General features: G+C 36.4%; 1 protein-coding gene across 19 annotated transcripts in view; it reads right to left on the bottom strand.

The window, feature by feature from the left end:
• Positions 1–25306, bottom strand: part of msi2b (musashi RNA-binding protein 2b) — a 337078-nt gene that overhangs the window by 8296 nt on the left and 303476 nt on the right. For 10 of the 19 annotated variants that reach the window (XM_051861128.1, XM_051861129.1, XM_051861135.1 and 7 more), the window contains one exon: positions 19187–23914. The exons of 2 other annotated variants lie outside the window; for them this stretch is intronic. Coding sequence is in view for 5 of the 17 variants with exons in the window: in XM_051861135.1 (XP_051717095.1) it covers positions 23853–23914 (62 nt within the window). In the remaining 12 variants the exon portion in view is untranslated. Of the gene's footprint in view, positions 1–19186; positions 23918–25306 lie in introns of those variants that run through there. 7 more of the 19 variants (XM_051861132.1, XM_051861139.1, XM_051861130.1 and 4 more) reach the window with 6 other exon arrangements.

The raw sequence follows: 25306 nt of genomic DNA, 5'->3' as shown, positions 1-25306 counted from the left end.
GAGAATCAGCTCTTGAAGCTCCGCCCTCTTAGGCCGAGCGCAGCAGCTCATTTGCATTTAAAGGGCACACACTGAAACGATGCGTTTTTGCTCAACCCCAAAAAGTGGCAATTTTAACATGTTTATTAACATGTTTTAACAAAATTATCTGTGGGGTATTTTGAGCTAAAACTTCACATACACACTCTGGGGACATCAGAGACTTATTTTACATCTTGTAAAAGGGGGCATAATAGGTCCCCTTTAAAGATGGAGTGTGTAGCTTTTCATTTCTTAAACAACCATGTAGGAAGACACATCATGGCCATATTCCAGAATGACAATGCCAATATTCATCAGGGTTAAATTGTGAAAGAATGGTTCAGAGAGCATGAAGAATCATTTTCACACACGAATTGGGTCCAGACCTTAATTTCATTGAAAGTCTTTGGGATGTGCTGGAGGAGACTTTACAGAGTGCACTTCTCTTGCATTGTCAATACAAGATCTTGACCAAAAAATGATGGAAATAACATCACCTCATTTATTTCCATCGAGAGGTGCATCATTTTTTGGTCAAGATCTTGTATTGACAATGCAAGAGGTGAGCACTCTGTAAAGTCTCCTCCAGCACATCCCAAAGACTTACACTGAGGTTAAGGTCAGTGCCAATTCATGTGTGAAAATGATTCTTCATGCTCAATCCCAACAATTCTTTCACAGTTTGAGCCTGATGAATCTTGACATTGTCATCCTGGACTATGGTCATGATACATCTTTAAACATGTTTGTTTAAGAAATGAAAAGCTGCACACTCCATCTTTAAGGGTAAAAAGAACCGTTGCCAAACATTTAACATGCTAGAAACATAATAATCACTGTAATAATGATCCATCCATAGACTCTGAAGTATTTCCCTATTAAAATCCAAACAGCGACTTTTTTTTTTGGCCGGGCAGTGTATATTGCTCATAGTTCAAGTTAACAAATGTATTAACTAATGTTAACAAATGAGACCTCATTGTAAAGTGTTACCAATAATTTAAATTGCACAATAACTTTAAGTGCAGTATTTTGGTTGTACAAAGCCAAAATCTATAAATTAAATCAGATCAGGGTTAGGATAACTCCCCTGACCCTTGTTGCACAGCGTCACCCCTGGAAGAAAAGCGGAGACATCTGTTCCGCAAAGCCAGAGCTTCGCATTCATATTCTATTCATAAAGGTAATGCAGGCCGTCTGGCTCTTGATGATCACCTGTGGCCTCCTCTTCAGAGCAGCGAGCCAAAGGCGGGGGTACAGAGGGGGGTGCCACGGGAAGCTTTGGCGGCGGGTGGGGTGGATGTGGTGGGGGGGGGGGTTTGATCAAATTTGAACGTGCTGATGCCTCCTCCGTAAACGAATCACCCGCCTCGTCGATCAGACCTTTACACAAATAATACATCCATCAGCTTGTCGTTTCCCCTGCCCTCTTTACCGTTATCTCCTCCCGAGGCGGTCAATATCCTCGGGGCCCTGATCAGATCACAGCGGTTCCATATTTAATAAAGCCCTCCCAGCAGCCGGGCCTCTGCCTCATCCCAGACCCACATTCATTTCCATTATAATTACCTGAGCCTCTTCCCAACCCCCCCCCCACCACAACCTGCCCGAGCCCTTGACCAGAATCCAATCTGTGCCATCGCCCACAGTAAATCTGGCCGATATAAATAATAATGTGCGTGCAAATGAAATGCGAAAGATTACATTTGGTCACATGAAGGAGGGTGGAAGACCTTAAGGGGTGAAGGCTCGACGGTGTATCCTGGATCGAAGAAATATCTGAAGGTTAATTTGTTTTGATGCCGCCGGCAAAATCTTTGGGGCCCATCTCATCGCGGAGTGACATCTGTGTCGCGGTTAAAGGGACGGGGGACAAGCAGGTGAGGTTAATGGCAATGGTGGCGGTACATGGTAGATCAGTATCTGGATTAGATCAGAAAATGACAACTGTACAGTATGAGCTTAATTTATCTATTTATATATTGGTGTAGATGTCTGATAATATTATATTCATTTGCATTCATTTAATACTACTACTACTAATAATAAAAAGAAGCTTCGGTCACACTTTAGATTAGGGTCCAATTTTCACTATTAACACTATTAACTACAACTTGCTTCAATAAACTTCTAATTACTGCTTATTAATAGTTAGTAAGGTAGTTGTTAAGTTTAGGAATTGGATAGGATTAAAGGGTTAGTTCACCCAAAAATGAAAATTATGTCATTAATTACTCACCTTCATGTCGTTCCACACCTGTAAGACCTTCGGGGTCTTACATATAAAAGCGTTTGTTATAAAAGTTATAAAGCGATGAGAATATTTTTTGTGTGGCAAAAAAAATAAATAAATAAAATAACTTATATAATGATGGGCGATTTCAAAACACTGCTTCATGAAGCTTTCAGCAGTTTGGCGGTTTGACACGCGATCTGAATCATGATTCGACACAAAAGATTCATAACGCTCCGAAGCTTCATGAAGCAGTGTTTTGAAATCGGCCATCACTATATAAGTCGTTATTTTGTTTTTTTGGCACACCAAAAATATTCTCGTGGCTTTATAATATTAATATTGAACCACTGTACTCACATGAACTGATTTAAATATGTTTTTAGTACATTAATGGATCTTGAGAGAGGAAATGTCATTGCTGGCTATGCAGGCCTCACTGAGCCATCGGATTTCAACAAAAATATCTTAATTTGTGTTCGAAGGTTCGAAGGATGAACGAAGGTCTTACGAGTGTGGAACGACATGAGGGTGAGTAATTAATGACATTATTTTCATTTTTGGGTGAACTAACCCTTTAAGGGATGTAGAATAGTGTTGTCAAAAGTACTGACCGCGATACCAAGTCAGTATTGAAATTTAAAAAATGTGAGAATCAGAAGTGTTTACGAATCAGCTCAACAGTGCTCAAAGCGTCATATTTTTAAAATTTCATTACCGACTTGGTATCGCGGTCGATAATTTTGACAACACTAATGTAGAATATGGTCATTCAGGATAAGGCATTATTTTGTGCTTTATAAGTGCTAATAAACAGCCAATATCGTAGTAATATGCAAGCTAATAAGCAACTAGGTAATAGTGAGAATTGGACCCTAAACTAAAGTGTTAAAGAAATTTCAAAAGAACAGCATTTATTTGAAACAGAAATCTTTTATAACAGTGTAAAGAAAAGTGACCGTGATATATATGTGTGCAACATATAACATTATCAGACATCTATACAAATATGTTAATTGCTGCGTTCAAAGTTGTTGTGCAATAGAGATGCTATACATATAATGTCCCCTTTTCACCCTGTATGTCTGGACATATTTATATGACAGTGTAATTGTGGGAAGATTACATGTCATGTGGTGTCCTCCATATAACACTGTTATGCTTGCATTAGTTTTAAAAAATAAATATATAAAAATGTAAAATATACAAAATCAATTTGTAGTTTGTCACAATGAAGGACCATTTAAAATAAACTGGTGGCAAAACGGTGATTCAGTATTCAGGGTAAATACACACTTTCCCTTACACATTCATATAAATCTTAACAAAAAAATCTTGACACTGATTTAAAAAAAAACTCCATAGACACATTAAGCGTCTACTATACACCACAGATTGCACCAGATTGCATTCAATTTCAGACTATAACAGCTGTCAATATAAAGCACTTTGGCGCAAGTGGAAGCTTTCTAAATAAACTGTTTATGTCTATCTAAATGTCTGATCCCTGGCAGGCATGTTTCCTTTCCTATAACAGTTCATCTTAAGAGCGCTGTTGTAAACATACAGCCTATGGTCTCGTCTCCAAACTCAATTAACCTGTCTGTGTCAAGCCTGTAACGCACCTTCCTTGTTTAGACCAAGCAATGCAAACACACATATATAACATTCATTCAACTCCATTTCTTGTGAAATATTGATTGACTACATTTTGACTCTCGCAAAAGATATTTAGGCTTTCGACGCACAAAGCTACAACTCGGGTACAAAATGCATTGCATTCCCCGATTCCTTTGATTGTGAAATTCCTCCGTTCTTTATCCTAATAATGATGTTGTAGACTCTTACACAGAGACTCTGATAGATGAAAGAGCGCTAGAAAGATACACGGCATGTCATATGATTAGCTTTTATGTTTTTCTTTGAGACCAGTTTATAATGTGGCAAATCTCTACAGAGAAACAGCATCATGACAAAGGATCTGGCTTTGTGTCAGCAATTCCTGAAGTCTTGCAATCAAATGCCAAACATGATTAATACCCTGAGTGATAGAAGGAAAAGTGGGTAGACAGAGAGGAGAAACAGAACGAGAGCGAGAGGGGAGAGGGACTATCAGTGCTCAAGATAATTTACTTGAGGGACAACCGAAATCTATTCAGGAAGCGTTGCTGGATTAGTAGAAACTGCCTTTAATTAACAGTGACACTGTGCAACCTGTTCCATACGAGCGGAATACCAAATATTTAACTCTCTGATCTCATTATAGAAATAAACACATGGTGTGCACATTGACAACGGCTGTTGACTGTGCCAAAAACGTGTCCAATCATGGATCCTATCCTCCACAGAGTCTTACCCATGCAAGCATTCTCTTTCCTATTATAAATGCAGCTACAAAGCATCACTAATGGCTTCTGAATTATTTACTCCAGATACATTTTTAGCTCTCCTATAAAGGCTAGGCAATGGCTGTTCTGTTTGTGCAGATTCTGTAAATTGATTTTCTTTTACTTGTTTTTCTCAAATTGCTTTGATTACTTATTAACTGACACCCACATATTTCATATTTCTTTTTGCTCTGAATCAGCTCATTTTGAATATTTGGATTTTGTAGGTTAATGTAATAATTTATGTCATTTTAGTGCAAAAACCCAGGTCGTATTCACTAATCACCTGCAATTCAGTTTAAGGTGCTAAATAGTATAAAATTAAAATCATTCTCCTTTTCAGCACACACATGCCAACACTTTACATGCAAATTACATGTATTATAGGTTATTCACAAAACATAAAATTAATCTTGCACTGCCAGTCATTTATGTACATTTTTTAGCAATCATGTCAGCACTAATTGATCAAATGATGGAGTAAAGCGTTGTACTCAAACATATATCATCACACAGTATAGTCGAGCACACGTTTTGTCTCCAAGTATATCCAGTCACATTACAGTATGACATATAATGGAAGCAAGAAGTGGAGTTGTGCTTCCCAAATTGCATTCAGCACAGATTTTGTGGGCGTGTTTGTGTTGTTACCTGATGATTTGCATAATTCCTTTAGTGAATCACGGACTAAAACAAATATTGCAAATAAACAATGCTATCTTTCATTCATAGTGAATACCGTGCTGGGTGATCTCTCATGCTATGAAATATATTACACCAATATTGATTGAATGTTATTTATTTATTTTTTTCAAAATGATCATACAATGACTTAGGGTGTGATACAGAGAATTTGATAGTAAGTAATGGTGTGGTACATCGATTCCAGGCACTACTAACCTACTAAACACAACCTGTGTGTTCCCAAAGTTAACATCTGCCAATTAATTGGAAATCATCTTGATTACACAGTTACTTCAATCTGGGTAGCTTTTTTGGTTGCTGTTTAGTGATGTGATTACCCATGAGAATGTATAATTGTATATGAAACATCATCTCTCTTCCCATAAGGGGAAGTATGTATTTCTCTCTTGTCAGGAAATTATATTCAGAGGATTGTAAAGGGTCGAGGTTTGGCTAGCTCGCCCCTACTGGTTGGTGCTGTAACTGCAACATCTGACTGCAAAAATATTTTTATCCATTCAAACATTCAAAAATAGCCATACTCTGATGAAATACAATTTTTGCAAGCAACATATAATTTGAAAATGTTTTACTACCAGGACTGGGTAGGTTACTTTTAAAATGTATTTCACTACAGATTACAAAATACATGCTTTAAAAAGTAATTTGTAACATATTTCATTAGATTACCCAAGTTTTGTAACTTAATCTAAATACTTTAGAATACTACGGAGCCCTGCACGACATGCAAGAAATCATGCACACGATTTACTAATTTGTTCCCTCGATTTACTAAATTGTGTGCATGATTTACTAATTCATTCCCGCAATTGACTAAATTGTGCGCACGATTTACTAATTCGTTCCCGCGATTGACCAAAGTGTGCGCACGATTTACTATTTCGTTCCTGCGATTGACTAAATTGTGCGCACGATTTACTAATTCGTTTCCGCGATTTACTAAATTGTGCGCACGATTTACTATTTCGTTCCCGCGATTTACTAAATTGTGCGCACGATTTACTAATTCGTTTCCGCGATTTACTAAATTGTGCGCACGATTTACTATTTCGTTCCCGCGATTTACTAAATTGTGCACACGATTTACTATTTCGTTCCTGCGATTGACTAAATTGTGCGCATGATTTACTAATTCGTTTCCGCGATTTACTAAATTGTGCGCACGATTTACTATTTCGTTCCCGCGATTTACTAAATTGTGCACACGATTTACTAATTCGTTCCCGCGATTGACCAAAGTGTGCGCACGATTTACTAATTCGTTTCCGCGATTTACTAAATTGTGCGCACGATTTACTATTTAATTCCCTCAATTTACTAAAACGTGCGCACGATTTAGCCTACTATTTTTTTCTGCATGTCATGTCCAGGGCTCTGGACATAAAACTTTAAAACTACAATAAGTATGTAACACACACACACACAAAAAAAGTTAATTGTGAGTTATCATCTCAGAATTCTGCCTTTTTTTTCTCAGAATTGTGTGATATAAAGTTGCAACTGCGAGTTATAAACTCTCAGTTTTGAGAAAAAAAAGTCAGAATTGCAAGAAAAGAATCAGAATTGTGAGATATAAACTCACAATTGAGAGAAAAAAGTCAGAATTGCAAGTTATCATCACACAAACTTTTGCAATTGTGAGTTTATATCTCCCAATTCTGTCTTTATAAAATGCAATTGTGAGTTGCAATTGGGAGGAAAAAAGTCAGAATTGTGAAATAAAAAGTTGCAATTACCTTTTTTTTTTTTTTTTTTTTTTTTTTACAATTACAAGGGACTCTCAAACAACTACTGCAAAACATGAAAACAGTCGTGGATCAAATGACATTAAAATTCGAAGTAAACACTTTGGTAATCTAAAATACTTTTCAGATTTAAAATGTAACTGTAATGAAATACAGTAACTCAAAATTTATTTATTTTTTTTAAATATGTAACTAAGTTACATGTATTTTGTTACTCCCCGACCCTGTTTACTACACTTACAAGTGTAAAAATGACTTTTATTTGCTAAAAAAAAAGACATCAGATCACAAATTATTTACTTCAAGCAACTGCTATTGGAAAGACTGGGAAAGCTAACGGATTGTGCTTACCACTGGTTTAATGATTTCCAAAGATACTAATCTACAAAAATATAACTGTTATTTTATTCAAGAGATGCTCTGTAATTGTGTACGTCCTTTAGAAACATGCTGTGTTAATACGAAGTGTCACGAGCTCACCATTGACTGACATGAGAACTAAATGCATATGTAAATGAACAAGTCTTCAGTCAGCGATTTTTCTCAGCATCACACAGTCTTCACGTAAGCGTCTAGGAAAGTCCAAAAATAACTCTCTTCTGTATCAAGCAGATCTAAATGTGTTTTAACTCACAAATGAAGTTTGCCAGCGCATCAGCATACTATTTCACTGGCGCTAATGAGAGCTGAAGAGAGGCTAGAGGGGCTTTGTGGGGTCTAACATGCCAACTGTGGAATATGCAAACTAACCCCGAGTCATGGGCGCATCAGATTGGCCACGCACAGCAAATTTGCATGCGAGCCCGAGCAGCGCTGCTCTCGGGTTGCTGCGACGTCGCCCACCGTGCCACTGCAGTCCCCAAGAGTCAATGTAGCTTGATTACACTTCACACTCACCAAATTATAATGCAAATAACGTTCCAGCCATTAACCATGCAAACCGCTTGAAATGTGCACGTGTCCCTACGGTGTGTGATGTAAATTGCTATGTCACATTAAAAGCGACACCGGTAATTCTGCACATTGTGAAGTTATTGGGTGCCAGATCTTATGAGCCGTTGTGACAGCTATGCAGATGAGTGCATTTTGCCGTACAGAGTCAATTTGACACAGTCACAGGAGAGAGATTGCTTTTTTTAAGCATAATGAAACCACACAAATTAAGAAATTACCTTTGAGCAAACCCATCCCTCCTCCCCATCTTACCGGAAACCCTCCAATTTCCATCGAGTCGGAATAGCTTCAGAATTAGTCCGACTAAGAATTACTTTACATTCACGTTCATTCGTTTCTCATTTAACCATAACCGAATGATTAGAGTACGGCCAGCTGAGAGGGTTTATTAGAGGTTAGGGGAGCCTTTCCTACCTTTATGTCATACTTTACTTCAATGAATTTTATGTATAGATTGTATTGTTTTAGGCCCAGACATTCTAAAATCCATCATTAAAATATTAATGATTATATTCAAGCTATTAATAATCTAAACAAACATTATGTAATGAGTGGGGGAACAATACATTTTTCAAGTAATCATTTCCACCACAGAAACAATTTCACCACTAATCAAGTTAGCGTCATGTCAGTGAAGAGCTTGAGATGAAATATGAGACAGACAAATCAAGGTCATATCACTTTAAATATCAGTATTCTTATTGTGCGTCATTTCCAATCAGGCTTTAATTTTGTAGCATGTATAAACGCTGTTGGACAAATTAAACCTTTGAGAGCCGGAAAATAAGTTTTCCACATGAAACCCTTCCTGGGTCTTGAATGTAAATAGGCTATGAAAGTAGATGTTAAAGGGATAGTTCACCCAAAAGTGAAAATTATCCCATGATTTACTCACCCCTTAAGATATCCAAGGTACTATCTTCTTTCAGATAAACACAATCAGAGTTATAATAAAATATATCCTGGCTCTTTCAAGCTTGATAATGGTAATGTAGGGGGTGTGAGATTTGAAGCTTAAAAAAGTGCATCCATCCATCATAAAAGTAATCCATATGGCTCCAGGGGGTTAATAAAGGCTTGTGAAGTGAAGAGATGGGTTTTTGTAAGACAAATATCCATATTTAAAACTTTATAAACTATAATAACTAGCTTCTGGCCATACGCAAAAGAGTAACCCCTGACGCGACGTAGGATGTAGGAGTATTAGACACCTCTCACTGTTCAAACAAACTCAAGCTCCTCTTCTCTTATATCCGACATTTCTCTTTAAACTTCCTCATTTTAGACTTCTAACTTGTGACCGGTGTTTTGTTTTGCTTTATCTTTTGTGCTTCAGCATTCATCGATACGTCAGGTGTCAGGTCAGAGGTTACTCTTCCTCAGCAAATCGATCGTAAGGCCATCTGCCGTGAGATAGGTTTTAAATATGTGACTGTGTTAGTTACAAGATACAGGCGAAACAAGGCAAAAACGTCGATTTGAGGTTTTCACAAAAATGAGTTCATTAAGCCCTCATCTAGCGATCCAATTGCTCCAAATAGCAATTAAACATCTAAAAGTATCTTTAATTGTATTTTCTGAGAGAAGTACCTGTTTGTCCATGAAAAATGCCGTTTTTCTCTGCTCTCTTCAACCACTCGTGCTTCCGCTCAGCAACTTCCTCATTAGTCCAAGTTTGGTATCATTTTAAAGCGCAGCATTCCGACTTTGTGAATTTTAATAGCGAATTTTTGATGGCATGAGTCTGAACCAATGAAATGTGATTTTTAAACTCATGCTGCTGATGTAAACAAATCGCTCTTACTCCTGCTGACTGACAGATCTGAAGCGCTCGCACAAAGACGCCTCAGACAGCGATCCTGATTTACTCATATAAACAGAATTACAGTATTTCAAAATATTGAAGTAAAATATTGAAAAAAAAAAGTTGATTATATATTTTCCTATAGATATTTGGTTTTGATGAGGTGTGTGCGCCAAAAACTGACTTTGCTGACTTCAAACAGGTGTAGCTCAATCATTTTTTTTTCCAACAAATCAAACAAATCAGACATAATTTTGAAGGTTTTTTAATAGAGATTGTGAAAACTCATTTTCACATATGTGCCTCAGCATGGGTCACATATGGATATTTTTCTTACAAAACCCATCGCTTCACTTCAGAAGGCCTTTATTAAAGGGTTAGTTCACCCAAAAATGAAAATAATGTCATTTATTACTCACCTTCATGATTTCAAAACACTACTTCATGAAGCTTCGGAGCGTTACGAATCTTTTGCATCGAATCAGCGGTTCGGAGCACCAAAGTCACGTGATTTCAGCAGTTTGGCGGTTTGACATGTGATCCGAATCATGATTTGACTCGCTGATTCATAACGCTCCGAAGCTTCCTGAAGCAGTGTTTTGAAATCGGCCATCACTATATAAGTCGTTATTTTGTTTTTTTGCCGCACCAAAAATATTCTCATCGCTTTATAATATTAATATTGAACCACTGTACTCACATGAACTGATTTAAATATGTTTTTAGTACATTAATGGATCTTGAGAGAGGAAATGTCATTGCTGGCTATGCAGGCCTCACTGAGCCATCAGATTTCATCAAAAATATCTTAATTTGTGTTGTGAAGATGAACAAAGGTCTTACGGGTGTGGAACGACATGAGGGTGAGTAATTAATGACATTATTTTCATTTTTGAGTGAACTAACCCTTTAACCCACTGGGGCCAGTTGTTCAAAACGTTTAATCTGGATCAGAATGATCTGGATTTGGAAATCCCATGTTTTGCTGTCCAGGATCAGGTAATCCATCTTACTTTTGTGCTTTTAGTTTTTCAAAGCAAAATTGTATTGGATCACCCTGATCCAGATACACACTTTTTCAGATGACCAAATCTGGATTACTAGTGCTCTAGTATGGAGCTGTTTTCACCCTGTGAAACTTTGTGTTTGCTCGCAAAGAACTTTTGACTAGTTTATCTCTTATGATTATGCCAATGTAGTCACAAACAGTGATTAAAAACACACACACTTTGAATCAAATATAATATTTTTTGATTGATATTTACAGCTGTTTGTGGATTATTTTTCCACAGCTCTTTTTTACTTTACAGTCAGTTACCGAAAGGCTAAATATGGAGCCTAATGTCTACTTCTAATTTATTACTTTAACAGTTAAACTAATCGAGAGCAATATAAAAAAAAAAAAAAAAAATGTGTGTATGTATATTACATGATAAAAAAGTTTTGACCAGTTTTAAAGTTTCACTACATTTTTGTTCCTGAAATCCACCCTTCTGATAGGATCAATATAATCCAAATTTTTTGGATCAAAGGTATCCCAATCTTACTAAAAAGTTTTGAACAACACAAACTGATGATTTTACCAAGATCAAAACTAAGATTGGATTTTGTGATCTAATCTGATTTCTTTTCAAATAACCCATTTTCAAGATTTGATCCAATCTGATAGCTGAAATCCGATCAGATTACTTTTGAACAACTGGTCCCTGGAGTCGTATGGATTGCTATTATGATGGATGGATGGATGCACTTTTTTGGGCTTCAAAATCTCATGTCCCCTTCACTATCAAGCTTGGAAGAGCCAGGATACTTTTTTGATATAACTCCGATTGTGTTTTGCTGAAAGAAGAAAGTCTCATACACCTAGGATGGTTTGAAGGTAAATCATGGGATAATTTTCATTTTTGGGTGAACTATCCCTTTAATGCAAAACAAAAGCACAGTAACAAGTTGCACTTTGACTTTGAACAAACCAAATCATTTGAGTCCATATGTCTCATTCACTCAACATGTTTTTTTTTGCTGACATACGGCTCTCACAGCTGATTCAGTGACATACATAATATGTCTCTCTCTTTTTGACGTTAAGAGGCAGAAGACTGTGTGACTATAAAAAGCATCAGGAGCGATCTGATTTCCCTCCGTCTGAGTGCTAGTACACTAGGTGGGTAAGCACACTGTTCTCCCCTCCAACATCACACCACGCCTGCAATCTGAGCTCATCGTGTGCTCCTGCTTTAAACACACATCATTCAGAAGAGGGCTCCTGAGAGGGCTGATTGGCTCCTAATTAGAGAGTTTTGTTAATGATAGGTGGTGTCAGATGCTAATGAGGCCCTGATTGGAGTATTGGGGGAGTGGAGATGATTGGGATGTCTAGCAGTTAGAAGTCAAATACTCATCAGCAAAGACAAGGGGCTGAACAGGTTTCTAATCCCGAAAAAACTGTCAGGGCTCATTCAGAACGGGACGGTCTCCATCTCCCTGATCGCACTTGATGTTAATGCGTGATCACATGCGAACCCTCGCGCTGCTCCTGACACCTTAAACGATTGCGGATATCCATTCTGTGAAAGCCGCAGGACTCTTTCGGTCATCGATCGCTTAGCCGAGAGCACCGAATGATGAGGCTGCCATTATGTTTTTCATCAACAACCCTCTTATAAAGTGTCATCTGCTAAAAATTCAGTTTCCCTTGTGGATATGAAGAGGCATAGTGGGTGGATAAACTCTAGTGGAAACGATATGATTTTTCAACTTTGGCCTGCACATTTACAGTGACACTGCAATAAGATCATTTATCAAGCACTGTACACCTGCCGAGCAATTAGAGGCCCTGCTGTTAATTACAGTTTGATCATGCATTGAAATTCAATCAGGAGAGGTCTAAATAATGGACCACAACTGCTATATAATGCTGGTCATTATCACAAAATAAACCCTGACAGCATGAACAGGTCTTGTATCTTCCTAAAAGAATAATTTGAATTTGATTTATGTTAATGTAACACTGGCAAAAGCATTGTCTGCCCTAATGTTAACAGTATATTCAGACCAACAGATGTATAACGTGATATCGCCTTTATACAGTTCAATAAACAAGAATTTAATAGCGAGTACCTTACATTTCAGCAACAACATTGGGTCCATGAATTGACACAGTATTGTCTCTTTTATTTTTTGATCTGGCAACTCAAACAGTTCTGTTCCTCAATGAATCTGTGTTTTGGGGCAAATTGTTAATGATTCACTCATAAAGACAATTGCTGCATCCCAATTCGCATACTATTCGTCCTAAATGGTAGGCCTATTTTAAATTAGAATTGGTGTGTCCCAAATCGTAATATAATGAAATTAATATCCCAAAGGTACCAGGATGGGTTGCTATTTCCAGTGGAAATTCAAAGTTCTGGTCCATGCACACTCTGGTTATTATTACCCACAACCCACTGAGTGTTGCACGAGGATTCAATTAGTACTAGAAAAACAAATAAAAAGTGTTTTAAGAGTCCACACAAATGTGACCCTGGACCACAAAATCAGTCATAAGGATAATTTTTTTTTGAAATTGAGATTTATACATCATCTGAAAGCTGAATAAATAAGCTTTCATTATATTGGACGAGATACACTATATGAAAATCTGGAATCTGAGGGTGCAAGAAAATCATAAATATTGAGAAAATCACCTTTCAAGTTGTGCAAATGAAGTCCTTAGTAACGCATATTACTTACAAAAATACATTTTTGATATATTTACGCTAGGAAATTTACAAAATATCTTCATGGAACATGGATTTTTCTTGGCATAAAAGAAAAATCAATAATTTTGACCTATACAATGTATTGTTGGCTATTGCTACAAATATACCCGTGTGACTTATGACTGGTTTTGTGGTCCAGGGTCACATATAATATTCTGAAAGTAATAATCGTTCTGAAAATGATTCCAACTATATCGTTCCACTGTTGTTATTGTATTAGTTGTGATGTGGACTTACCTATTCTCATAGAATTAGAACTATTATTAAAACTTTAAAGTTATAGTCTTTGGTGTGAACAGGTCTTTATACAGTGAACAGTGATGTTGGACTATTGTTGCATGCACACCATATCGTAATTACCATAATTTCAAGATGACGACATGTGACATTCTGCTCAAAGCTGTCTTTGGAATTATCCGTTACTGTGCACCATCAACTCCCAAGGGCCTGTTTACACCTGATCACTTCATGCGTTTTCAGACAGCTATCTGATCGTGAAAAGACTCCCTCCGAAGCGCATTCGAATTTAAATCTGATCACTCAAACCACTTCAGGAGGTGGTCTGAGACACACTAAATGCATCTGATTGTTGAAACCACATATGTAAATGTTACTACTCCCAAAAATGCTAAAAATTAAACGTGTGAGAGCGTGTTATAGGCTAAATAACGTTATAGCCAAATATGACGGCACAGCCGCAGATGAGCAGCTGAGTATCTCTTCAGCAAGCTAATGCCAAACTGCCGCAAATGAAACTGAAAGTTGCAGATGCTCAAAACACAATCACCTTCATTAAAAGTAATGAGACTAAATGATCTAGAATTAGTGTCTCCCAAATCGTAATATACGATTCAGAGCTGTTGCCGCGCTCTCTCATATTGTGATCTTTGATTTTGAAATAAGCTGCTGGTCAATAAAATGCAGCTCAAATCTGCATATAGTGCGGGAATTGATGTTCGGATTTATATCCATTTTGCAGAGACACATTTATGTGGCCAGGTGTGAATGGAATCGTTTTGATCAGTGTCAATGACATTTTTTCACGGACGAAAACGAGACGATGACTAAATAAAAATGCGCTTTGAATGACTAAAACTATGACTAAAATCTACTCTAATTTTCGTCAACAAATAAAAATGAGACAAAAATGATAGAGAGGGACGATTTGGGAAGATATCCAGTCAGGACTGCTGTCCTGTGTGGAAGATGTGCACATTTGAAGTGTAACGTGCTGATCTAACCTCGGGAAAACGAGGCGCTATTGCGCTCTACAGCCTCGTCCAGCAGCACTTCAGACTGCTTCGCAATTAATGAATAGCGCACATTTATGCCAAGAGATTGCTTACAAGATAATGTTGATGAATTATGGCAATGTTTACTACACGATGTTTATATGGTAGTATGTTTTAGTTGGTTGTAAGAATGCATATTTTATCTCCCTCATCTGAGCTTAAATGAGCAGCCTGCTACAGAGCAGACATTTCAGAATAAGAGTCACACTGTATGCGGGATGGTTTATGATTATTATTTTATCCTGGTCATTACTGTTATTTTGTTTACACAATAAACTGTATTTAATGTAATTTAATTTCTGTTTAATTCATAGTAAACTACTGTATCTTCTGTCACAGGAAGGAAAGACTAAGAACATTATTTGACACATTATTCTATATATTTTACAAGTATAAGGGTTATTATAGTTAAACCTAAAACCATAAAAAATCTTCATTAGTTGAAATAAACGTTAAATGAAATAAAAAATATAAAAAATGTGAACTTATTTTATTTCATCTAGATTCCAAGCTTTGGCTTAAACTGAGGTATTAAAATAACTAAAACAGAAATAAAAAACTATAATTACATTTAAAAGCAAAAACTAAAAGACACAAAAAATTACTAAAACTTTTAACTAAAATTACAATGAAAGCAGAAAAACTAAAAATCAAATCTTATCAAATTTTTTTAACAAAAACTATAATAGTACCTCAATGATAAGTGTGTCAATCCCTGAAAAGTACTGAACTGAGCTCTCTTTCGTGTCTTTTTGCACTTAAACGGTCAAAAAACGTCAGTTTTGGCGAGTAAAGTAGTTTGTTGTCTTAAGTGAACATAAACAGTTTGGAGAATATCAGATGTGTATCAGTGTATTGGATCTGTGTATTGTTAGAGAAATGATTACTTAATGCATTACAGTTTAATTAAATTAGATTTTAGTCAACTGTAGAAGTCTACTGTAGATTTAGTCGACTAAAACTAGAACAATTTCCGATGACTAAAATATGATTAAAACTAAATTACATTTTAGTCAAAAGACTATGAATAAAACTAAATCAAAATTTGCTGTCAGAATTAACACTGGTTTTGATAAATCAGATCAGGTGACCAGGTGTAAACAGACCCTAGCGGGTCAGGTGGTACAAGACGGAGCTCTCAGAAAATTCCCAGTTTAGCTGTAATTATGATCTCTATGAGGAGTTGAAGTTGCTGGGTAAACAAATACTAACAAGAACATAAAAGTAAGACTAGTGGAGATAAAAAAAACCCCAGTTCTTTCTTGTGTATATAAAAGCCTTGTGTAAAGCAAAGTTAGTTACTAAAACACTTCTCTGGGAGGCTTTGGGAGCGAGCAGAGGGGAGCCTGTGATATTTTTCAGCCCGTACAAACACACGAGCAGACCTTAAAGGTAGGGCAGCTCTGTCTTAAATATACACCAGAGAACCCAGAACTCTCCAAATGAGTTCTCTGGAGATCACTCCCGACACCTGCAGTCATTTTTCAAACGATTTAATTGGTGTACTTAAGTCAGCTGATACCTACGCCAGTGCTTTGTTGCTAGGCATCGTGACACAAAGGTCTCCAGGTACAATTAACTCCATTGTGACACAGAGTGATTTTGGAAAGGACCGACTTTATACGTATATCCGGTGGGGGTATAACATTAATTCACGAATGCCATCACTGGGACTTGCACTTTATACGAGGGTAATGACCAGCTTCTTTTCCGTACTACTACTACAAGTGGCAAACACCTGCTCGCAAGTACATATATACGACACAAAGAGATTCCCCCTTCCTTACTATGAGATACACACGCGCTTTCAGAGGACCTGTTTGACAGAATTGCGTTTTTTTTTCTGCGATTGAACAGGTTAGGATGCAGTGCTGCAGCTCTCCTGTCTAAGTGGTCTCCTGATAAGAGGGAAGCTGAGATTTCTCTCAGTATTTCTCTCCTGGCAAACAGTGAACACAATGAGTCATGACACTATCCAAGGGCTCCAGTGAAGTGTGTGGGTGGACAGCTACAGTGATAGTGACTGTATGAAGAGAGCTTGCTCATCCAGGACTTAGAGAGAGAGAGAGAGAGGGGAGAGGAGGCAGGGTGGAAGATGGATTTCCACACATTTATAATAGCTGTCACACCTTACATTCAGCAAGGCAATTTCACATTTGAGAATGGGACAGCGACTCAAATTAAAAATGACATTAATTTCTGCCAGCCTGCACACATTGCATTTTTCATCCCAGCTGAAACACCTCTTGATTAGGCTCTGGGAAGACACAAACGTACCACACAACAATAGGACTGTCTGATTGGATTCTGTGTACTGTATGTCTTGGGAAGAATATTTGAAAGGGTTTTGTTTCTGAAATCATGTTTCCCCCCAACATTCATATATTTGTTTCCTTGCATCTTTCTAAATCCTAAAACATTTCTAATTATGTATGTAAGACAAACACAGTCCAAATCGAGATGTAGCTATTGTTATAGCTGAAACCAAAACATTTAGTGCTATCATTTCAGTGGCAAAGCTTTCTAAGGTAAATCTTTTTTAAGACTCCATTTTCTAAGACGATCAAACTGAGCCTTCAAAGCCTTAAATTGTGACCTCTTGAGCTTTATTTCAACCAATTATACAAAATGTTTTCCTTTGCTGGCCTATGGTGTTAGATAAACGACTAAAAAATAATTGTTTCTTTTTTTCTTGTGTGTCCCACATATGAACGTTCAGTGACGTCACATAATAACTGCCAGATTCAAACTGTGCTTTCGCGCTTTGGTTGGAGACGGACGCGCTCAGCGCTTGTCATATATCACAGCTATGCAGTGTTTTCAGCCACATGTTTAAGGTTTCAGACATTTAAATATACATAAGCACCAGTAAAACAATACATTTAGAGTTTGTAAAATACACACTGATGTCAGACATCATATAATTTGTCGACATTTATTCATATCAGACACCTATAGTGACTATAAAGTTTACTCTGTTATTCTTCTTCCAGTTCACCAGCCACTTACTTGCATATATTTCAGGAGAAACTGATGAATTCAAGTGCTGTAAATCCGACTGACAGGACTCAAACTAAGATGGCGGCGCCCATCTCGTGTTATAGAAAAAGATAAAGATCATTTATAAATGTTTTAAAACGACAAAACACACTCACTTACACACATCTGAGAATCGAAATATCAGATAGTTGATGACATGGTAAGCAAGTAGAATATTTTAAACTCATTCTTGAAATGGTTAAAGCAAATTTCACATTTCATTATTAATTTCAAACCATCTTATAAAGATCACTATGACAATAAATTAATTTAATAAAAAAAAAATCTTTATATTTTAGCCTCATGAAGTGGATTATAAAGCAGATTTTACATTGGATATAAAGTGGAGAGCCAACACAGGTTTTTAAATGATAAATGTAAAAAAACAAAGTTCTTAAAATCAGACCTTTAAATAAAGGCTAACACTTTAGTGTAGGGAACACATATTCACTATTAACTATGACTTTTCCTCTCAATAAACTCCTAATTTACTGCTTATTAATAATTAGTAAGTTTGTTGTTAAGTTTAGGTATTGGGTAGGATAAAGAATGTAGAATAAGGTAATGCAAAATAAGGCATTAATATGTGCTTAATAAGTATTAATAAACAGCCAATATTCTAGTAATATGCATGCTAATAAGCAACTAGTTAAAAGACCCTAAAATAAAGTCTTACCAAATAAAGTGCGCGGGCCCAACACTGTCCAACATTACTAACATAAAAAAGTGCAGAATTTCAAAACTGCCAATTTTGTAAAATCATAACCAACAACAGTGTTTGCTTTCTAAAATGTCAAATGGATTTGGTTTTGTGCTTTTCGCAGCCATTAATTCACAGCACATAACAATTCACTCTTGGCAAGTGAATATGTATTTAATGTTTGGGTTGTATTATCTTAGTTTTGTTCATAGTGATCAAGGATGAGGGCATGTCAATGTTGACATCTAACTGCTTCAACCAAGTAAAAGATGAATCTGTGGGTTTGAATGGGCACAGACTTTAAAAGACACTCATCCCTTTAATGTGTTGCTATTCTGTTATTTAGTTGAATTGCATTATTTGCATTAAGTATTGATTTTGTTTGTGACCCTTTCAGAACAGATCTGTCTCTCACCAGTGAAAAAGCATTGCTCTAATGAAGTATTTCTACAGCTCTCTAATACATCTATAACAAGTCATAATCTACTTTAAAGATGTAAACAAATGAGAATGAAAACAAACTTACACAAGAGCTTTTGGGCTCTGTATTCAACTTTGTGCATTTTAATCGTTGTGCATGTTCTGGCATACAATCTTTTGCAGGTATATTCATTTCCTTTGAATCACAAATCAATTGCTTGAAAAAAGTTGAAAATAAAAACCATGAGTGAAATGGTTCAAAACTCTTTTATTTATTTTTTTTTTTATTTTTTTTTTGTAATCTTTTCCAGACAAACACATTGATTTCTGGACCACAGTAGAGGATGGAAACCTTTCACAAACATTTTTTATTATTATTATCATTATTATTTGAAAATACAAATATAAAATTATACTTTCCACATCTGAGATGTGAGAGACCCCCATCCACTTTAGTTTATTTTACAACAGGGCTTGAGCAAGCCATACAAGAAGACCTGAAAGATGCTTTCAGACGTCAGTCCGTTCAGTCAGTTCTCGCGGTAAAAAGTCCGTTAACATTAAAAAATGGGCAAGTGTTAGGAATGGGCAAGGCAATCAGCGAGGCCTAAGCCTCAGGAGAAAATGGGAGACAGAGTTCCCAAAGGACGTGGCAGAAATAAACCCCTCCACCTAATGACACCGTATTGACCGTCCCCATTGAGCTACACGTCCTCGTCAGGTTTACGCGACACAATCTGCAGCTAAACTGCTGCACATCTGCCGCAGCTCTTACACGACACACAGCGAGAGTGAAACGAACAGTGTGGACTAGCGTCAGTTCACCTACGATGATGATTCAACAATTTAACAAAGAGATATATATACACTATACATATATATCTTGTATATACATTAGACATTACAGTGTAGAACGTTTTGCTGCTTTATTAGTGGGATGATCGTTTTGGCCATTGCCTAGCACTTGCCGCAAAATTCAAGTTTAAATGGATACGGTAGTTCACTCCCAAAATCACTCGACACCTTCCAGGTCATTTTCTTTTTTTTTTTCTTTTTTTTTTAAACCAACAATTTTCCAATGATTTAACTAGTCTAGCAAGATGTGTAACATTCATCCGCTGTAAACTGCTGTCCATGGAAAACAAAATGGTGGCAACAGAGCCATGCTACCTTAAAGTCCAAGCTACGAGATCAAATTACGGGGAGGGGGGGGAAATATGGGAAGCTAACCGACGCAAATGGAAGAGACTGTTTAAAAAGATTGCCAGCCTTCATTTTAATCACAGAAATCACACTCTTATTTGACAGCAGAAAAGGAAATGTGCTTCATCTGCTGTTAAACATTTGCCTTCAGCTGTTAAATCTATGAGCACCAAGACCTAAATGGATCAACTTTTTAAAGAGACACCCAACTAAGAACAACTAATGTTACAGTTTAAAAAGATGTCTTCAGTAAGAAAATGCTGTGCACGATTCATCCCGACAGCACCTTAGCTCAAATGTACTGAATAACAATTAGACACCTTTCATTAAAAGTTGTGCTATACTGATCATAACTCGCTAGCGTTACAAAAATCTGTGGTACGTTGGCTCACGTTTGATATCCCTGAGAAGAGATGTGATTCAGGAATACAGATTGAGTGTGACACTGGATTTACACTCAAGTCAAGCTAATTAGTGTGACACCAGAACATGTATCGAACGTAGATGTTGAATTAAAATGAAAAGCTGGCAATGTAATTAAAAAGCACAAAAACAACATCGTCGTATGTTCCAGGCAGGCACGATAAAATAAAATAAAAAGTAGCGCCACTGGGATATTTTTGAAGAGTATAAATATCAAAACCTATTGCAGGTTTTCTATAATGATTAGGCTATATCATCATCATCGTCGTTAGTTTGTTAGAACTTACTAAAAAAATATTCATTCACGTAACAAAAATCATCCTCCTCCTCATAATTATAGCTTGCATCCCTCTTAAAAAAAAAGAATGAAAGTGAAACGGTTTTGCATATCTAGCGTTAGCATTTAAGGTAGTATGGCACACCCCTTTTAAAACATTCAAGGGTGGGGATCCAATTAATGCCTTGATTACAATTCTGTCGTACAGCAATTTCTTTCTCCTAGATTTCATCAGTGAGAGCTTTGGTTAGTTGAAACCATGTGAGACCAGCAAAACAGTGGAACAAAAAAAAAAAAAAAAAAAAAGGAGAACCAAAAAGAAAAGAAAGAAAAATTACTATGAAAATAACACTCAGCATTTTTTGTCTTTTGTCTTTAAATGATTATAAAGAGAAAGTTCTATCCTTACTGGTCCTACAATTGCTAATGAATACCTCTACATCTTAACATTAAGTACATAACACCTACGACTACTCACTAAAGAGAGAGTGTGAGATATAGAGAAAGGGGGAAAACGACAAAAGGAGAGTGAGAGGAGGGGGGGAAATGTGAAAAATACCAACCAAGAAGTGTATAGACCACTACACTGGCATCAAGACAGCACTCTTTTACAAGGTAAAGTCATATTCCTGTTTTTTTGTTTTGTTTTCTTTTTTTACACACTACTAAAATACAATGATCAACATAAGATTACTGAATGAGGTGACAGGGAATGAAGAGAAACAATTGATAAATACAGTACATAATATCTGTATTATTGTCATTGTTATATTTAGTATAATCATTAACATCCACAAAAATATTGATAAAAATCCATCCCTATTTAAATCGAAAACATGTTCGGGATAATTTTCTTCCTTCTTTTTTTTTTTTTTTTTTTGTCTTTTTTGAAACAGCTCAAACAGTTAGCACAAAGTTCTCCTTGTCTTTTTAAAAATCATATTACTTTATCGCGTCTCTTTCTCGAGAAAGAATCCAGCATTCTGCCTCACCTGTTAGTTTAGTGAAATGAACAAACAAAAACAAAAACAAAAACAAAACCAACCCCCCTCCCCTCCCCCACAAAAAAATAAATAAAGGAACATTTTCAACAAGATCGAATAACAGCATACATCAGTCAATTCATATTTGTAAATATCATTCATATTTCTAAATGCCATTTGCGTCTCATCAAATCCAGTCCCCACATGTACAACATATGTGTGTAGCAGCTACTGGTTTCAATCAGTTTCAGTGTTTCTGAGGAAATGAACTATTGCTACCAATAAACTCATCTGTCATCTCTGATATTCTAGAATAAAATCCCTGGAAAGAGATCATTTAAAAGTACAGTCTTCAAATCAACGCAAGCCAAGACTCGAGATTTGTAAGTGTTATCCTGCGTGGAAGGAAAGAAACGAACGGCTTCCACGGCGGTCCTTCACATGACCCATGTTAGAGACTGTCAGTTGACATGTGCAAATAGAAAATGATAAACTCTCTCTCTCTCTCTCTCTCGCTCTCGCTCTCACAGTGCAATGATTTACTTAATTTCAAAACAACACTTTAATATCTTTTTCAATATCTGTCTCAGGCTAAAATAAATTAATTTGTAATCTCCGTAAAGTAATTCTCACAGGACTGAGGTAATGGTACAAAAGACTTGTTTTTCCTAATCATAGAGCAATTTTGAAATATTGACGAATCGTTCCACGCGCACGGACACTCGACGGGAAAAAGAAGCCCATACTAGAACGCCAAACTGAAATGTTAACATGAAATGTCTCGACACGGTTGGAAATCATAACTCATGTGTGCTTTGGATTTTTGTGGTGATTTCGGTATACCTTGTGAAGGAGTATATTCTCTTTGTAAGCTGTGCACATCTTAACGTCCTATCATCTAATCCATATGCTGGTATGACACCTGCACAGTTGTAAAGCCGACGGTATTTACAAAGCGAGCTAACAGTGTTGGATTGAGTTTCGTCCGTACTGGGGTTAATCACGGCCTTTTGTGCTACAGATGGACCTCGGTTACTGCATTGAGCCTCGAAGATATTTTTGCACTGACATATTGCGGCTTGCGCACGATACAACCTCTATGACACCATCACAAAAATATGGTTCTCTCTCAGAAACAGTTTGATGCAGTGAACAGAATAATATTTACAGTTTCAGAATTCTTTTCTTTTTAAATCTCATTTCACAAAGTATTAAAAGGAAAGCTTTTTCTTTTTTTTTTTTTTTCATCATCGACAACAAAAATGACATTTATAAAAAAGGACTGTGAAAATATTGTAGTCCTCTTATTGCCCAAAATAGGTAATCATGGTTAACAAGACATCACAATAAACATAGAACAGAGCTACTAAGATTTTTTTTTTTTTTTTGAGTGACCCACTCACTGCGGTTTAGGCTTGAATTAAAAATGTCTGAGTCATTTCAAACCGTTTTCTTGCTTGAATGAAACAAAACCTGAAAATGTGATAGACGAGGACTGTGAAATGAAACTGCTATTGGAATATTACTACCTCAAAAAACAACAACAAAAAAAAGACATTAGTTTATGTTTACATAGTCGCTCTCATCAGAGAACATTCAAGAACAATGAAGAACATCTAGAAACTCAAACAAACGTTGGTTGATTCAACGTGTACACAATAAAAGATGACTAAAAGGAAAAGCAATAAAGGAAAAATAAAATCCTAATTCAAGGTCAGGGCTACGCTAGGATAAAATATTCAAAAGCCAGGTTTTCAGTATAGTACAGCAGATTGTTTAGTTGTTTTTTTCTTTTTTTCTTCTTTCTGAGATGATTCTGACGTGTCGGGTTTGTTCTTCGTGTGGCGCCATCTCAGCTTTAGATTCCCGTTCAGCGCTGTAGTGCTTGAAGTTTAATGGCCTTTACCTGTACACAGAACCAATTAGAAACTCCGGCCAGTCTTCCCCGGGCCTCCTGATAAACTCTGCTGAAGCAAACGGAGAAGAGTCTCAGATTTCACACATACTTCAGGTAAAATGGTGTGGGTGTGTAAAATGTGCTGCATCTGAGCCTTACTGGTGACAATCATTTTACGTCTGTGAATTTACCTCAGTGAACGCCTGCGCAAGTTTGGACACATCTGACTGTATGTTTTGCATTATAAAGGCTTATGCTAGAATGACAGATTTGTAGATAAATACACCACTGTTCCAAAATGTGGGGTCAAAGAGATACTTTTAATGCTTTTATTCAGCAAGAACACATTCAATTAATCAGAAGTGACAGTAAAGACATTTATAATGTTACAACAGGTGTCTATTTCAAATAAATTTTACTCTTTTTAACTTTATATTCATCAAAAGAATTCTGAAACAAATGTAGCAAAAAAAAAAAAAAGCGACAAATCATCATATCAGAATGATTTCTGAAGGATCATGTGACACTGAAGACTGGAGTAATGATGCTGAAAATTCAGCTTTGCCAGCACAGGAATAAATGGCATTTTAAAATATATTAAAATAGAAAATAGTAATAATATTTTCACAATATTACTATTTTTACTGTACTTATAATCAAAGCCTTGGTGAGACTTTAAAAAAAAATCTTGCTGGCCCCAAACATGGGAACAGTAGTGTAAACTGTGTCCGTGTATGAATTTCTTTTCAAAACCTTTATTTAATATTAATGTTATTTATTTATTTTGTAATGGGCGAGCTGAGTCAGATAGTAGCCGGGTTTCCATTACAGAAACCATTACAGAAATTATTTTCTAAATGTCGATAAAAAACTACCGTGAAATGACGGCGTTTCCATTAACTGATTAAAACGTCATTTTTTCCTCTCGCGATAATTCATTCCAAAAATCATGGCAACAGATATTAGTAGGTTTGAAGGTTTAGTTCACCCAAAAATGAAATTTCTGTCATTAATTCCTCACCCTCATGTCGTTCCACACCTGTAAGACCTTCGTTCATCATTCATTTTTTTTGCTCTCCCATAGAAAGCAATAAAAATGACCACATTCAAGGTCCAGAAAGGTACTAAAGACATCGTTAAAATAGTCAACGTGACTGCAGTGCTTCAACCTTAATGTTATGAAGTGACGAGAATACTTTTTGTGTGCATTTCATCAAAAATATCTTAATTTGTGTTCTGAAGATGAACAAAGGGTGTGGAACGACATGAGGGTGAGTAATTAATGACAGAAATTTCATTTTTGGGTGAACTAACCCTTTAAGTATATCACAGCCACTGCACTACCCATTATTTTTAATCGAAAGAGACATATGTTATTCAAACATTAATGGCAAGGAAATCTACTTGGGAGCGGCCATGTATGAAGTGTTTCTGGGTGTTTCTGCTTTGAGGTCTTGAT

Source organism: Ctenopharyngodon idella, chromosome 15 (assembly GCF_019924925.1).
Source record: "Ctenopharyngodon idella isolate HZGC_01 chromosome 15, HZGC01, whole genome shotgun sequence".
Taxonomy (NCBI): domain Eukaryota; kingdom Metazoa; phylum Chordata; class Actinopteri; order Cypriniformes; family Xenocyprididae; genus Ctenopharyngodon; species Ctenopharyngodon idella.
Note: the sequence above shows the minus strand (reverse complement) of the source record. Positions and strands in the feature narration are given on the sequence as shown.